At 43.4% G+C, this 18556-nt stretch overlaps 1 protein-coding gene across 3 annotated transcripts in view; it reads right to left on the bottom strand.

The window, feature by feature from the left end:
* The window catches only part of ZWILCH (zwilch kinetochore protein), a 75759-nt gene that overhangs the window by 35135 nt on the left and 22068 nt on the right, over positions 1–18556 (bottom strand). For all 3 annotated transcript variants that reach the window (XM_083184358.1, XM_083184357.1, XM_083184356.1), the window contains exons 8-12: positions 16651–16722; positions 16369–16462; positions 3276–3331; positions 2300–2405; positions 1663–1742 (exon numbers count right to left, since the gene is read on the bottom strand). In XM_083184358.1, coding sequence (XP_083040484.1) covers positions 1663–1742; positions 2300–2405; positions 3276–3331; positions 16369–16462; positions 16651–16722 — 408 coding nt within the window. The remainder of the gene's footprint in view (positions 1–1662; positions 1743–2299; positions 2406–3275; positions 3332–16368; positions 16463–16650; positions 16723–18556) is intronic.

The following is an 18556-nucleotide window of genomic DNA, read 5'->3' as shown; positions in this document are numbered from 1 at the left end:
AGTAGAATGCTTTCTTCTATACATTCTGTCTCATGCAAATATTCTCATAATAAAAATAACTCGGTAAATGTACTTTTAAAAAAGAACCAAATTAAGAGTACAGAATTATAACTCTTATAAAACAAAATGCTCATGGGGCAGCAGTAAATTGGGCAAAGGCTCCACCCCCATGGTCGACCCCAGTGACTTGCCACAGTTTTAACAGCATCCCCATTACAAATAAGTTCCTGGTCCTCCATTGGGGTAGTGGAGAACTGGGCCACCATTTACTTGCTGCCTCCATTTTTCAGCTGAGGCCCCCCTCTGTGTGGTCTGAGGACCTTCTGAAGACATCTACTGTGGCAGCAGCACTCCAAGCAAGTGGCCTGCAGCAGCTCCGCAGAACACCCATGTCAAAAGTAGAAAATACACTTTAAATAGTACAGCTGCTCTGCACAGCTCATTTAGGCACAAAAATGGCTTCTGCTGGAAGGGGCAAGAGTACAGAGGAAAAGAAGCCTGTGCGGATTCAAAGATGAACCTTTTTTGGTCCCCAGATTTCTCCAGCTCCATTTACACATACAGTTCCAGTGACTTCTATGGATGAAAGAGAAAGCTTATGTATCGTATCTACTCCATTTTGCTTCTACTGAGAGGAGGTGGCAGCATCTGGGACTGTCGGTGTGCAATAATTACCTTTTGCACTCAATGGGGTCAATAGTTTTAACTGTGAAGGGAGTGATGTGCATCCGATCTCGCTCCCGTCACAGTTTTCTGCCCTAACCCGCACTAAATTGCTCGCTGCCCGTTGCCCCATAGTGCAGCTAGCATATTTGTGCGAATTTGGGCCGCTTTAAAGTGTTCCTGCGACATCATCTTGGCTTATTGGATTGATATACAGGGGTGGGGTCCTGGGCTGCACACCAATTGAGAGGTGCGACCATGTGGAGACCTTTCAGTAGTACTGCATACAAAGACAAGGTTGCAGGTGCACAATTCAGAATCCCAATTTATTAATAATAAACATTGCAATAAAATTTTGCATCTTTAGCGAGGTTCTTCGCATAGTTATGGCCATAAGTAATGGCTTGCCCACCGCGTCCAGGTGACCTCATTAGTCAGGCAAGTCCCTAACATTTTGGGGGGGGATACAAATCTAGGGCACAGGGCACCACAAAACGAAGCAGCTGGGTAACACAAGAGTGAAAAAAATACATAGTAAAAAAATGAGGATAGGTTAGTGAGAGAGGCTGTTAAAAATGGCAGGGGTAAGTAAGTGAGAGGTAACAAAATGAGAGATAAAGTAGTGAGAGGTAAAGGTGGGAAATGAGTTACATTGAAACAAAACACACGATAGGGATGAAAGTGAATATGAAAAATAGGTGCTAATCTGTGTTGCTCTACCTATGTTACCTATTTTTCATATTCACTTTCTTCCCTATCCTGTGTTTTGATTCAATGTAACTCATTTCCCACCTTCACCTCTCACTATTTTACGTCTCTCACTTGGTAGTAAATTATTATTTAAACTTCAATAGCACTGCCGTTCAGGCTGTACAACACTCTGCCAGTACTTAACTAATGCTACTTTTCTTATTATGTTACTCAGAGTGCTGTGCTTATTAGAATAGAACTGAAAAATAATATAAAAGATACAAATATGAAGGTGTGCAGTCATCTTACCCAAGGGTGGACCTCCCCATATCTCAGCGACTGTATGATGAGAGAGAAGCAGTTTGTGACATCTTGATAAGAAGTGACGCCTTCATAACACAAAAGGTAGAGAATACTTTATTGTTATTATTGCACTCTGCAGGGCAAAAGTGATCAAATAATGTCACATCACATGCTACAGTTTGGGCAATATCCTATTAATTATTACATTTTTTTGCCACCCAAAAAATCAAGATATTGCGATTTCAGCCTAATGGTTATTAGCGGGCTTTCCAATTATAGCCCCTTTTGTTTAGCCTAAAAAGAAATCTGTTTCAGGCAATAATGCATGGCACCTCAGATAAGTTTCCAGATGCATGCGTTATTGAGGCTTTGATGGCTGATTGTGCATATCTCCCGATAAAGTGATAACATGGGGGGGAATGCGTGCTAGCTTTACGGCCAATAGGATAGCCCCTGACTAATCCATTAGCAGCAGTAAATTACTGCTGCTAATTGGATATCCAAGATCAGACAGGAACACGCATGGCTGAATTGACAGCCTTAGTATAGTAGTGTACTTCAGGAAACGATATTGGGATATTTGTTAACTGTTGTATTACACGTATACTGTTGCTTGACTACAATGAGATATGACGAGCCTTACTTTTCCTCATCTTGCACCACAGCATCTCAGCAAAGTCCAGGTCCCCGCGCTCTGTGATAAAAGACTGGATGGAGCTGTCCACCACAGAAGTGTCACTCTTTACTTTCTGTAAGGGTGTAATGAGCAGTGTAAGTCTCCACACACTAGACTTTAACCATATAAGTAACATACAGTACACTGAGCGTGTAAGGATTACATCTCAATTTATAATACCAACCATAGAATTATTATCGTTAATCAACATTCTATTCTCTTTAATGACAATTCAAACAATGTGTATCTTTATTTACAATACATAAGGATTGTGGCACAAATGTTACTGGATTGGTACCCGCTTCTGAGACCACTGCAGTACACAAATACACAGACTATGGATGGCAGCCGAGCCTTGGCTAAAATGTATGTGACCCGACTGAAACAGCTGGGATTCCAGCAATGAAAGCGTTAACCGGCTCCGTTCCACGCGTAAATGGCTTAGTCACCTGTTTAAGAGCAATACATATGAAAAATGCCTAAAAGAAATTAAGTGTCCACATCCATCATGTGTGCAGCGAGACTAGGGCATACATAATACATGAGCAGAACAGAATGACTGGGAAATTATTTTATCGAGGCTGTTTGGATCCCCTTCCAGCCTCAGGAGTAAATCCTCAGCAGTCTACAAGCAACAGACCTCGACATTAAACTATGTCCCCTCGGGCCCGCTTGTTGTTTCGCGGCTTTCTATCAATTTTTATTTAGGTTTCCTTTCTTTTATTTTATGCACCCTGGGGCACAGCAGCTGAATTGTGCAGTCAGAATGTGCATCACTCAGTGTAATTGCCATGTTTAATAATTGCAATATTACTCCTGAGTATTACCTACAACATGCAGCCAGGAGAGAAACCGCTTTATGGTGACCTTGTCAAAACAGGCACCCTGTCATTGCCGCAGCAAAGCACCAAGAACAGCTGTAAGTAGTATAACTTGTGCTCACCTCCGCATCTTTCTTAGGCGCTGGATTATTAACACCGTCCAGTTTATTCTTTAGTTCTGGGAGGGGAAAAAGATTGATAAAGAAATAGACACATTAGTATTTTTTACAATAACTTTTTGTTTTGGGGTGGGGGGGGGGGGTTAAAGCTTAAAGTGGTGGATATTAGTAGAACGTCCTCTCTCCCAAGTCCGATTCCTCCAGATGGCAAAGAGAGGCGATTGTTCTTACCCCTCTACTCTAGCAGAAGCAGCTGTTCCTACAGCACAAGGAAAGGGAGCCCCTCCATGCACAATAGAGGTGGTCTACTAAGATCAGTATGGAGGCCTTAATGGCGCGGAGTACAAGCTATTGTCCAAACAGCTTTTCATACAAATAGAAAAGGCTGACTGAACCCAATCTACTCCTATTATCTCAAACTAATCTGAAACATTTTTATTTCTAAATTATAGTTTATATAAATATTTGGAAGTATATAAAACTATTTGCAATTTAAGATTTATTGGCCCTCTAAAAACATTCTTCAAGCAAAATGACTATATAAACAGTTACTTTCCACTTAGAACATGTTTTAACATTTAAGAGTTTATTTACTAAGCAGCAACTTGTTGAGGCACACAATTGAAAAAGGCAATGCTTTTAAGAGCAAAACATGTGGGGTATGTTTAATAATACCCCTTTTACAACACCGCAAAAAAACAGGGGTTTGGCTTTGTGGACTCGGGTCAGTGGTGGTGTAAAAGGGGTCAACCCGTGTCCATTTACACTGCAGTCCTACCCAGGTCATGACCAGGGTGGAACATGGGCAGGGCCTGGTTAGAGGCCAGTTTAAATGGTCCCAGCGCGGGTTGGGACATCCAAGTATGACAGGGCAGTCAACTCAGTAGCCGCTGCCCAATCAGGGGGCCGGGGGAGGTACTACGCTGGCCATAAAAGGAGTGTGCATAGTACTCACAGCACTGAGAATCTGTAATATCGTCTCCGGGTGCTTGAGAAACTGCTCCAAATTAAAAAGCTGGCCTCGGCCGCCCCATATGCCCCGCTCTCCATGCTGCTGATCCAGCTGCTGCTGCACTGAGCACAGCTGACAGACTGCTGCTGCACTGAGCACAGCTGACAGACACTTCCTGGAGCAGAGACTTGTCGGACACGCCCACTTCTCAGAGTGACTTGACCTGGCCACGCCCCCTCCTAACCTACACTCAGCAGCCACACACCAGTATATAGCTCAGTGGGGGGGGGAGGGGGGGGGGGGGACATCTGTACACACTCTCGGCCAGGCAACAAACTCCCCCTGGACAATGAACCTGCAATCCCCTTCTGGCTATGAGCATGTAACCCATATAGCAACTGACATGGAATGCCCCCTGGCAACAAGCATGGATCCCTGGCAATCATAGGGAAAAGCAGGGCTGACCCAGGTTCAGTGTAAACAGCGCAGACCCGGGTCCGACCCAGATCGATGCGCTGTGGTATGAAGCTGGTTCCGACCCTGGATACTCCTGTGTTCGAACACCAGGGATTTTGGTGTAAAAAGATAAGTGACAGGTTCTAAAACCCAGAGCTTCTGAGCAGGTTTATGCCTGACATTTAAAAAGGACAATGCTTTTACTAGCCATGTTCTCCAAGATAGATCATTGAAACTAGTAGTGACTAAATACCTCCTAGGAGAGTTTACGTCTTAAGGCATCTATGGGATTGGCACTGCAAATAAATAATTTTATGGAGGACCTTACAAAGTGTCCCCACCTAAAAATAGCTACCATCTAATTATCTGCAATGGAAGCCACAAGAACAGCTGATGACCAGACACCACTTTCAGACAGAAGCCTCCTTCCTTCATGATTTTGAAAACAGGTCACAGCTCTTATACCCGTTTCATACCGCAACTTTTACCGGGTTGACTGATTTCACGCTGAACCAGTGTCAGCCCTGCAACACAGTGTAATCATCAGAAGTGGGCGTCACAGGCTGATGAGTCATAGTAAGTCCAGTATTCCTAGGTTCTAACCTATTCTAATGCTTTCCTATTACAATCAAAATATTAATTTCCCTTTAAGTCCCAGGGAACAATATACTTAACTTCTATGGGGCTTAAAATGATCTACTCTGAGTGTTACTACATTAAATTACCTATTTTGTTTTATTGTTTAAAACACCAATTATATTACTTCAGTTGAAAATACATACATTTACTATGGAAATGTGTGGAATGATTAGTTTTCAGATGCAATTCATATAAAACGGATGTGTCCTGCTACAGCCTTATTACAGTGTAGAAGCCAGAACTACATACAGTCCACATCTTCCAGACATCCGGAGTGACGGAAACTGGGGTTGCAACACTTAGCCACGACCCTTCCGCAAAGCCACAATCCCTTTTTTTAGCGGCCGCTACACTGGGTGTGGAAGGATTAAGTGAGGCCGATGCATCTGTAATACAGTCAATGATATGTTGCATGGTTTTGTTTTATTTTCATGCAATGCATAAATTCCTAAAGTTGAGATTTTGTAAAACCTATAAAATCCTAAAAATCCGGGGCTTAGTCATGTGTCGGCACTCCTGACCCACAGATCAGCTCCATGTAAGCAAGATCCAGGTTTAAAAACCCAAATGACACCCTTTCAGAAAGCAGCTGCCAGTCCAGAGAATAACCCTGGCAGCAACCAGGCTCGAGGACCTGGAGATTTTCGATAGAACCTTTCACGCAGATAAAGGACCCAGGTTGACCCAATTTGTGGGTCAAATGCTCTGTCCGAAAGTGGTTCACTTTAGTTCCTTTATGGTTGCCCTAGTTTGGGTGCTAAGTTCTAAGTTAATCTTCTGGGTCCACCTGAAAAGACTGTAGTCGGGTTTCCCCTAGTTTTATTAGAGACCTAAAAGGAATGAAAACGCTGATCAGAAACTCAACAAAAAACTTAATTACTGGTAAGAAAGAACTTTTCTGTCCTTTAGCTTCTGAAATAATGGTGTCTAGTCATAGTCTAAACAGCACTGATCCAGTAAAAATGTGTGTTGCTGGCCCCTACTGGACTCAGCATGTGTTTCGCAATGTTTTATCCAGCGCGTGCATCCGATTTGCAGGGGTTTATTTACTAGGACGGGAGATCGATTTCAGATGGAATGTTGCTATGGGCAACAATCAGATTCTATCTATTCTCTTCTAGAAGCTGATAACTAAGTAGTAGAGAAGTAGTCTGATTGGTTGCCCATAGCAACATCACATCTGAAATAGAACTCCCATCTTAGTACCTGCAGTGACTAATGCTGAAATGATATAGCCCTGTAAATCACAAAGCCGGGTCCGGTACTTTCACACTGAACTTATACAGAGGGTGACCCGGGCTTAACCTTTCTTATAACTCGGGTCGATTTGCTGGGTTGGTCGACCCAGGTTTCATACCGCACCTCAACCCGGGTCCATTTGTCACCAACCAGACAATAACCCTGGTCCAAGGTGCAAAGTGAAAGGGGTAATAGGAAGGCTGAGAGCTGCATCTATTTAAAATTGTCTGATAAATGCGTCAAGGCATATTTGGTCTGATCCAAATAAGGTAAAAGATCTGTTCTGGAAACTCCTGAATGTAATCCCTCAGACACTTTTGTTTTGACCGATGTTCCATCACTTTATTTGACCAAGCGGCTGCAACATTGAACAGAAAGTGACCCCATTCAGACACAACAATGGACTTTTGCAAACATCTCCAATTTGTCCTGTTCTTTAGAGGTGCTGCACTGGTAATAATTAGGATAAAAGTGTGTTTAGATAAATGAGCTATAGGAATGTGATTTTTCCTTATTGTCCAAATTTTCCTTAGAAAAGGGTTATTAAAATGAAAGGAACTGGAAGCCTCTAATAGACTGTCAAATGAGAAAAACAAGTGGCCTAATTGTCCCTTTGAATTTTTCTATGAGAACATTAAGAATTTATAAATAAAGTAACTGGTCAGTAAAACGGCAAGTACAGGTTGACCTCTCGGGAACAACTCTGAAAAGGTAGTTCCCACTGGTGCTATGTAAAGGGAAGGTTTGGTTAAAAACATTCTATTTTGAATGTTTTTAACAGTACCAACTCCTCAAGGCACCCTCCACATCAGGGTTAGACAGCACTAGTGTCCCAAGGTGGCACGAGGATGTTTAGAATGGCACACCAGGGTCAGTCCCGCTTGTGCTCCGTCCCTTACAGAGAAGACATTTTTCCAAACAGTAGACCACAAGTGTGTCCTGCATACTTAGTATCCAGGGCCTTTGCCATATTTCTTCCTGCTCAGTGTCAAGTAAAGGTGGCCATACACCTACAGATTGATTGTCAGATTGGGATGGTTTTAACAAAAACCTAGTAATGGATGAATGACCGTTTTTGACAGTTTTCCAGCATTTCAAAGCAAATAATCAACTGTCATTTGTTCTCATCCATTACCAGGTTTTTGTTCCAACCAGCCCAATCTGACAATCGATCTGTAGATGATTGGCCACCTTTACAGTTCAAACTCCTGAAGCGTACCTGTCTCCAGGCTACAAATCATCAACCTAACCAAAGCAAACTAAGTTCCACCTGGAAAGCCGCTAATATTTTTAGAACTCATTAATTACTTTGCACATGTTGTAATGGTGGTGGCACTCAGGATATTTGGTACTTGTGTATTATCAGGGCGCCCAAGATTTCCATCGTACGACATAGTTTTGGTCGCATCGCATGCGACTCAATTTTTAAATGTACAGGCACCCTGATGGGCGATTACTATGTTAAATGCACCCCCATTGTTTTGCTACCCGAAGTGTGGCATGCGCAGCAACCCCGTGAGGGGCGGAGGTACACGTCCTCCGACCTTTTCATACCCCCACTATCCACGTCGGCATGGAGTTGATTCTAGATAGTGTGGCGAGCACAGCGAGCCACCGAGCCCGAAGCGTGGCGAGCCCCGCGAAGGGACACGGATTACTTCACATGTAATCCGCGTCCGCTCGCCACGCTTCGGTGGCTCGCTGCTCTCGCCACACTATATAAAATCAACTCCACGCCGACGTGGATAGTGGTGGTATGAAAAGGTCAGAGGACGCGTACCGCCGCCACTCGCGGGCTCGCCGCGCTTTGGGTGGCCGTTGATAGTGGGGGTGGCGTTAACAATGGGGGTGCATTTAACATAGTCATCACCCATCAGGGTGCTTGTACAATTTAATATCGCATCGCATGCCATTTCTAATGGCATGCGATGCAATATTTTATCGTACAGTGCGGGTCTGTGGACCAGGAAATCGGGTCCCATCGCATACCTTAATTAGTGGTATGCGATGCGATGGGCGCCCTGATAATACACAAGTACACATATGCAGGAGTTCACTCACTGTGACAGAACCTTCTGTATTATATTTACATTTACTATACTAGGTGCCAATTATTGTTGGCTTTTACTTCACAATGCCAAAATTCTGACTGCTGTGACCTTTGATGGGGTCACCGAAAGGGAATTTACAGTGTTGGGAAAATTTCTGCCTGCATGACCATGCTGCAGTGATCTGAAATATACTCAATTCCAATCTTTTCTAATATACATATTTGCAAATATTATCAGCAAGTCACCTAGCAGTAAGCCTATTTGGCTGTTTAGGTGTCATTTGGACAAGTTACATGTGAATCTCTCTCCCACACGGGACATTTCCAGAAGACTGTTAGAGTTTAGGAACAGATTTATGAAGTCCAATGAAGCGTAGTCACATAACGGTGTATTAACCACATGCAGGTGACAGAATGAGGTCTCCACAAGTAGCTAGAGGCACTGTGACGGAGGCCTGGCCACTCGTGCAAGTGAGATCATGGTCAGGAAAATGAATGACCATTAGAAATAAACTAGCCTTTAGATTAAATAAATATTTGAGGCTTAAGAAAGGTCTTTACCCTTCAGTAGGTACATTTAGTACAATGAGACCGCTCAGGAAAGCACACAAAGCAACCTAGCCCTTGCCAAACATTTATTTGTAGACAAAATGATATGTACTATTACCACAGCAAATCTCTACATCTACTAGGGCATACAATTTATTTATTCATTTCATAAACAACCCCCAACACACACAAGGAAATTCCCTAAAGGCTAGAAAAGCATAAAACCAAAAGGTGTGATTGGTCTGATAAGACCCAGCACCAGCACCAGATAATACTATTGCAGCAGGACTGAGAGGTGCGACAGCCTCGCCAGATATTGCTTTAACTTACTGCAGATGTTATTGGAGCTTTGCGAGATTAACCGTGTGCAATTACACAATATAACAGGTTGCTGGGCAGCTGTTACCTATATTATTATTTTTTCATTTAAATAGGCAGTAATATCACAATAACATAAGGACATGCCAAAGCATTTTTAAGGTTAATTAATACCCCTTTCACACCAAGAAGCAAATTATCGGGTTAAGGCTTTTCATATTTGAGTGCCGGGTCATTTGCCGGGTGCAGCCGGACCTCATTCACACCACCCGCAAATTACAGGGTTAAAGGTTTTCCCAGTAATTTGCTGAAGAACCCGGGTTTTTCGGTGGTGTGAAAGGATCAACACGGGTCTTAAACCCCAGAACTCCAACCCTGCTCTTGATCAGGGTCGGGTGACCCTCCTACTATTTGACTGTCTGTAATTACCCAGTTTTTTTTATCCCTGTTTGTAATTGTAAAGCACAACACAACCTGCTGCGCTGTATAGCAGCCCATACACGCTGCTATGAGGGCGTGCTTTCCGTGCTGTATTAGCACGGATCAAATTGCATTGCATTGCATGTGCATCCGTTGTGCATGCAATGCGATGCAATGTGATGAAACCTAAGTACAAAAAGTATGTGCAAGCACATACTTTTTGTACTTATGGTGCCCATACACGTTACAATTATTGTATACAATATTGTATACAATATCGCATCTCATCCGATCTCGGTTTTGCGATGACATCAGATGAGATAAGATCTAGTACAAAAAGTACGTGCTGCACATACTTTTTGTACTAGATCTCATCTCATCTGATGTCATCGCAAAACTGATATCGGATGAGATGCGATATTGTATACAATATTGTATACAATAATTGTAACGTGTATGGGCACCTTTAGGTTTCCTCACATTGCATCGCATTGCATGCACAACGGATGCACATGCAATGCAATGCAATGTGATCCGTGCTAGTACAGCATGCCCTCATAGCAGCGTGTATGGGCTGCTTATAAGAAATTACAGCAACGCAGGGAATACAAAACCGCTGCAGACATGTCACACTGGTCACTAGTACTTGCCCCAGATCATGCCCCCATCCATCTCATTATCTGGCACTAAGCTTCTGTTTATCAGAGGTATTTCCAACCTAACCAATGGAATAACCATAAGTGCGTCTAATGGCAGCATAACAGTGTCTGAAAAGTAATGTGGCATGATCTGCCACATTACCACCTGGAGAGCAGAAATGATTGGTGAAGTGCACTAGAGCAGGGATCGCCAACCCGTCGCTCGCGAGCGACGGGTAGCTCTCCGGGTGTTATGCGGTAGCTCGCGGCGTCACTTTGCGGCAGGAGGTCAAATGCGCAAGATAGTGACCTCCTGCCGGCGTGTATTGGTTCCTCGCTTGGAGGCAGGAGGTCAGAAAGTGACTTCCTGCCGCTCCACGATCGTGCGGCGTGACGGGACTTCCCAGCAGGAGATTACACGCCTTCACCCCATGCCGTTGCCGCCACCACCTCCCGTAGCTGCTTTGCTGTTTTTTTTTAAACTCTGCAGTGCGCATTTGCCTGTGACTCCCATCCGCATACAGCTTTCACTGCTGTATAATGGGCATCATGTGTGGGACATATGTATAATGGGCATCATGTTTGGGGCATATATATAATGGGCATCATGTGTGGGGCATATGTTCAATGGGCATCATGTGTGGGGCATATGTATAATGGGCATCATGTGTGGGGTATATGTATAATGGGCATCATGTGTGGGGCATATGTATAATGGGGCATCACGTTGTGGGGCATATGTAGAATGGGCATATGTAGAATAGGCATCATGTGTGTGGCATATGTATAATGGGCATCATGTGTGGCATATGTATAATGGAGCATCATGTGTGTGGTATATGTTTAATGGAGCATCACGGTGTGTGGCATATGTTTAATGGAGCATCACGGTGTGTGGCATATGTTTAATGGAGCATCACGGTGTGTGGCATATGTACAATGGGCATCATGTGTGTGGCATATGTTTAATGGAGCGTCACGCTGTGGGACGTTTGCATAATGGAGCGTCACATTGTGGGGCATATGTATAATGGGCATCATGTGTGTGGCATATGTATGATGAGCATCCAGGTGTGGGGCATATGTATAATGGGCATCATGTGGGGGGCATATGTATAACGGAGCATCACGGTGCGGATCATATTTATAATGGGCATCACAGTATGCGGCATAGGTATAATGGGCATCAGGGACTGCACTATTGGGGTCATGTGTATCTGGCACTGTACTATTGGGGGCATATGTGTTCCATGGCCGCACCCCATGTGGCTGTAGCTCTTAGAGAGTTGACCATGCCCTCATATTGGAAAAAATGGGGGATGTAGCCTCGCAGGAGTTCCACGGTAGTAGGTGAACCCTCTAATTTTGGGCGGTTTATTTTGTCGTGAGTAGCTCCCGCCCCGAAAAAGGTTGGAGACCACTGCACTAGAGCATTCCTTATTGGTATTTATACAAATGTTCCCATGACATTGCATACCACTAGCTATTAACAAAAAAATTTACAATATAAAATGAGTTAGTATAAGCTAGTTATACAAAAGAAGAATAAGAGAATATTGTTTTGGGCTGTTAACAATCACCAGGGGAATGGTGCTCTTATGTTCAAGAAGGTAAATGCTCCACCAAACATTAACACTACTAGAACTGCACGGTCAGCATTTATAACACTGGACTAATCCCATATGCAGTCTGCTGGGTTTGCATCTATAAAGCATTAGAAGGCAATGTAATTATGTACTGTCAGTGGGTCTTCCAAATGTGACCCCTTTCGCACCCAAGATTTGGACACAGGTCCGTCCCGGGAGTAACCCAACATTTGCAAGGTTTCGCTCCCCACAGCAACCCGGCAATAAGCTGGGTCGCTGACATCAGACGGGGTGGGGCAGAGGCGCATTATCTGGTGGTGGGGGAGGAGGCAGCAATTGAGCAGACACGGTCTCCAAGCGTTGCCTCCCCATAGTGTAAATGGTATCCGGCTCACCCGTTCACGATGCTCAGCAACCCGGGTCCGACCCGGGATTAACCCTTCTTTTAACCTGGTTCGGAATGCCGGGTTGCTGGTACCAAGATATTTTAAAAAGGCCCCTTCACATCGCACAGTGTGCCAGGTTGACCCGGGTTATTTTTGTGATGTGAAAGGGGTTTATGTGGGAAACATCAAAGCTGCACGCTCAACTCCAGGTGGCACTACAACAAACCGCTATTTCAGTGGTTTACAAACATTTGTGCCCTAGACTATCCCTATTTTTTTATGACACCTCTAAGACAAAACTTTTATTGATATCTTTTGAAAAAAATATAATATTAAAAGTAAATTGGCCCTACCTGTCATCCTTAGCTTGAATTTGGTGGTAAAAGACAGGGTTGTGCTTCCAACTGTCCACATTTTATGATTAGCAGCCCCTAGACCACCAACCCAAAGGCCCTCAAGGCAACCCAGGGTGTCTAAGCAGCTTATAATACACTACTACATATATACAAACAAATGGGCTTTTGCCCAACTGAAATATACGAACATACATTAAATCAAAATTCCACATAATCCTTAACTTTATAGTATGCTGCTTAAAATAAAATAAAATTATCGTAAACTATTGCGTAATAATTGAAGATATCTATTTATCTGGCATTGTTTAACCACTTGTGTAAAACACTGAAAATGTATGGAAGTTGTTGAAAACCATTAAATATATTGTAACCATGAGTCACACAGCACGTGTAACGTGAGTGACTGAATTTTCTTGTGCAATTCAAATATTTTATATATCTTCACAGTTCATCAATATGATAAAGGATTATATTTATTAATTCAGGTGGACTGAGTCATTTGTATCAGTGCCTTTGACTGTGTACAGAACTTACTTGCATTCTTATGTGAAATGAGCCACATGATAACCCTGGTTTGAACCCGGTTCAAAATATCCTCTAAAAATGCCAGGGTCGCTCACATTTGTTATATAAATTCAAATGAAAAATGTGTAAAAAAGATAATATTTCCTATTTAAGGTAAGCATTACAGGCCATTATGCTGAATAAAAAATGTGTACTTGCCAATTTTCGCACCTATTTTGACAAATTCACTTAACACTAAAAGGAGAAATTTGATTTTAAGTATAGTTTAGTTAACATTAAGGTTTTTTTGTTTGTGTTTAAAAGTCCAGGGTCTTAAAATGTCTAGTAGAACAACCATATTGTAAAAAAAAAATAAAAAAAAATAATTGGCGAAGATTAGGGTTTAATTGAGAGGGCGCTGGTTTGATGAAAGGTGTATAAACGTTTAATAACAATTAAAAGTCATAGGTACAATTGCACAATATAAAAAAATAAAAACGAAAAATAAAAAAAACAGCTAAATAATAATAGTAATGAATTATTAGATCTGGACCGGAGGCTGAATTGGTGGATTAATTGATAGAAACAGTCCCAATGAATGAAGGGGTGTAACAGTGAATGAAGAAAGTCAAGGCGCCCGATGGGCTAATAGTTACCACACAATATCTCAGATGGTCCAATCGCAGGTACGATCCCAGGTCCACCCCAAGACAGTGAAACTCTTTCATCTTCATCAACTCCACAACCATCGGTCACCATCCCAGCCAGACATCTTTTGTACAGCGAGTGCAGGAATTGAGGTTGGCTACTTTAATTCATTATCATCAAAGTCCACCAACCTTGAGGAAACCTGCTCCCTACCAGCCGTAAAGTTGGGACCTCTAGCGAAGTGGGAAAGCCTGGCTATATACAATCCTAGCCCCACGTCATCATCGGGTCATTGCCCACTGTGGACCCACCACCGCAATTATTTGAGGATACCCTCGCAATCGTACCTGGGATTGGACCATCTGAGATATTGTGTGGTAACTATTAGCCCATCGGGCACCTTCACTTTCTTCATTCACTGTTACACCCCTTCGTTCATTGGGACTGTTTCTATCAATTAATCCACCAATTCAGCCTCCGGTCCAGATCTAATAATTTATTACCATTATTATTTACCTGTTTTTTATTTTTCATTTTTATTTTCATATTGTGCAATTGTACCTATGACTTTTAATTGTTATTAAACGTTTATACACCTTTCATCAAACCAGCGCCACTTCATCTTTCTTTCTTTTTGTTTTGGCCCATTGGGGCTGACAACCCCTTTTTAAGTGCCAGCTCTTAGTGAGGCACCCTTGGTAGCGCCTGTCTGTGCACCCTAGGGAGCACATATTTCCTCTTTAATTGAGAGGGGTTAGGGTTTATCCACCAAGCAGGGGAGCGGGTTAGGCTGTGAGGGGGGGGGGGGGGGGGGTTAGGTTTAGGCCAGTGGTTACCAATTTTTTGGGAATCACGGTGCCCAAGAGATTACAATCTTTTCACGGCATCACTAGGACAAAAGTTTATAATTGCGAAATTTACAAAAAAATTATTAATTTAACTAGTGTTTAAATGTGATCTGTAGATTGTTATGTGGTGAGGGACAAGATTGGCAGCTAGCATATATTAATGTGCCTATTTAATTGCCCATAAACAATTTGAATTGGTCTTGGACTACCAATCCAAGGCACCCTTGCAAGTGTCTAGAGCAGGCTTTCCCAACCACGGTCCTCAAGGCACACCAACAGTGCAGGTTTTTGAAGATATCCAGGCTTGAGCACAGGTGACTTAATTAGTATCTGAGGGATTCTGATTAAACCATCTGTGCTGAAGCCTGGATATCTACAAAACCTGCACTGTTGGTGTGCCTTAAGGACCGTGGTTGGGAAAGCCTGGTCTAGAGGGTGCTGCAACACACAGTCTGGGAACCAAAGGTTTAGGTACTTGAGGGGAGGGTTAGGGTCAGGCTTCTATAAGAGAAGGTTAGGGTTAACGGAGTAGGGAAAGGGGTTAGGATGCCATTGGAGCCACTGTCGGGATTTATACCATCGGGATACCAGGGTCGTATTATGACTGTCAGCATGCCGTATGTATCCCGGTAAAACAGTGGATAAGTGTGCCAATGGAAATTCTGCTATGTATAATTATATAAAATACGCTTATATAAATGTTACTTCAAAAGCTGAATGGTTGACAACTTCTGCACTTCTCAGTTCTCTACTCTTTATTTTTGAATAACCCCGTGCGATTGAGTGCACATCGAGAGGAATATCGGTGCGATGCGTCGCAAGTGGAGAGGTCGCTCCACTGATCATATGTGCTGCACGTATGATCAGTTGGCTTTGATTGCGGTCGTAAGCAGATCGTATGTGTTTTATAGCGCATACGATCCCTCGATCAATCGCTCCTAAAACCTGCATACGTTTTGCACCCTTTACTCCTGTAATATTGCAGGATGTAATGCCAGCATCAGTCATAGGTGACATTCAATCCCAGTCACGATAGCCGTGAGTCTGTCTTTTTCTCGGCCGGCTCGCCTGGCAATCAGCAGGCGGGAATCGATGTCGGACGCCGAAAAGTGGGCGTAGCCACGAGATTCGGCCGTAGATCCTCGAGCTGCTTCTGGGAGTTTGACAATCCACGGGCATTCTCAGCAGAACGGGCCCAACTGCTTCTAAAGTCGGGTCCATTCTGCCGAGATCCCAGGTCAATGCTGTGGGGGCAGATAGCACTGAATAGTGCACCACCGCTATTTCCCCCCCGTCGGGAATAGCGGTGGGAGTTTGAATACCCCCTAAAAGGTTTCATGCACAGTTTCTCACTAGTTATGCACAGGTTGTGTGCTCTGACTATTAATATCAGTTGTAAGGCAAGAATCCTGAATTGTTTCATGACATATCTGTTCCTCATAGATCAGTTATAGACACTTGAAAGGATTGTGTAATATTCCGATGTCACAACACAAAGTGTAATCACCATTCAGTAGCTCCTGAACCATCTCTACGGCGGATTTGGGATTATATGTCTCCGGCCACTCTGTTACCCCAGTTTTTAAACCTTCAGCCAAAACCTGTCAGGTGGGAACAAAGCAGAAATCATCTGTTAGTGATCATGAACTATTGCAGTTTTTCTGCCATCCTAGAATTTTCCTGTATTTACAGGTCTTCATTTGTTGCTATTTTAAGCAGCGTCAATGGTTGTGAAATGTTCATTAAACTTCAGAATATCTGAATGAATTTTAAACGATTCTGTAGCTACCAGTAGGAAATCCAGCTCTTTATACACAGGGTACACAGGACTTCTGGGATCTCCAGACTCCACTTTGATATTCTGAAACATGAAAAAGAAAGTAATGACCACACAAAGACACAATGCTTATATCTGCAATTTTTTTAGTCTAAAAAAAAATAAAATAAAATAAACCCAAATACATTATTAAAACTTTTAATGACACACGTTCATTATATCAATCCCTGCATAGTATAGAATGCTACTGAAAGACAGAAAATGTGCCCAGTCCTGTTACAGTGAAGATGCTCCTCGCCCTTTGTGCCACATTCAATTAACCACAATTAATTACATAGCAACACAGTGATTAAGGCTGAAAAAAAAAATTTAGTCCATAGAGTTCAACCTATCGAACTACCATGGTGAATTTATCTGCCAGGGCTATTCAATTATAGCTAGCAGGCTGCAATTAACATAGATTTCTGCTTGAGTCTGAGGAGGCGCGGGCCGAAATCAGCATTAAGGTTTAATCGGTCTGGGCCGAATTCGTCCCGGTTCTGATGTTTGGGGGTCTGCGCATGGAATGTACAAGTCCTCTTTGCAAATGGCTCGGCGACTTGCATAGTCGCTGAGCCGTTCGAAGGGGCGGGAAGACAGGGACTGGGGCCAACCATTGAAACACCCAGCGTTTTATGGGTGTCCCTGTGAAAATGCTGTGTGTTCCCATGGGTACCCAGGTGGGTAGAAGCCTGCCGGAGGCGGACGGCTGATGCCACAGGATGCCAGCTCCCTGCTCAGTATTCGTTCCGGCACTGGAGAAATCATTCAATGGTCAGTGCACGGCATCTCTGGTGCTCAGAAAGCTGCCATCCTCGCGGCTTACCGAGCCAACCAGAATCACCCCCTAAATGTCCTGATTGCAGGTGCGGCAAATCTTTTAATGCAAAGCCCTGGGGACTGATCTTGTATTATAAGTGCATTATAAAGGTGAAACATTACATTATATAAGGAGCGATTGCAGGATTTCCCTGGAGCTGTATTAGTTTGAATGCTAGTGATCCATATATCACATATTGTGAAGTACAGTTGTGCCCTCTTATACTTTTGTTTAGTTTGTTACCAGGAGATGCTGCAATCTCTCACCCGTGACTCTCCCATTTATAGTTGGAGACGCATGCCAGCAGTGTTATACCCCTTTCACACCAGCCAAAATTCCCGTGTTGGCCCAACCCACGACTAGCACAGATGTGAAAGGTTCCCGGACCAAATTTCTGAGAAAATTTGCCGGGATTTCAACTCTGCTAGCTAGTTACTGGCTGGTGTGAAAGCTACTGACCTAGCTTCCGGGCTTGCTGATGACATGCAGCAGCATCTCCTGATCTCTCTGTGCTGGGCGCCAACTCCTCAGCCAGGGTTGGATACAGGGGGAGGTGAGGTGGTCCCTGGGTAGCATGTGGTCTGGGCAGAGTGAAGCGGGGGCTGTGCGTGCCGGGCAGTCCACAGTGTCTGGAAAGCGCTGAATGAGCAGACACTGGACAGCGGCGGCAGAATTTGAAAATTGAAAAGATAGGCCGATGCTGATTGGCTGAGAGTGCTCGCTCTATCAGCCAATCAGTGGCCGGCCTATCTTTTGAATCTTCAAAAACGTTTTAATACACGCTTATGGCTCGTACATATGTCCTTATTGTCACATCCTGGGAATGTCCCTACATGATCCAGGGACCATATTCCCAGGTACATCCCTGCATTTTCTGGTGTGAAAGGGGTATAAAAGAATACATCTGTATAGCACATCAGATCATCAAAACATTATAAAGGTGGAAAAATGACTTAAGGTCAATACCAAGCAATGTTATTGTGCATAATACCCTGCCATTTATATAACACTCTGTACATAATTTACATTCTGTATAGTAACAATTGTACATACAGGATG

Source organism: Crinia signifera, chromosome 4 (assembly GCF_055691185.1).
Source record: "Crinia signifera chromosome 4, ASM5569118v1, whole genome shotgun sequence".
NCBI classification, from domain to species: domain Eukaryota; kingdom Metazoa; phylum Chordata; class Amphibia; order Anura; family Myobatrachidae; genus Crinia; species Crinia signifera.
This window is presented reverse-complemented; position numbering and strand designations above follow the sequence as displayed.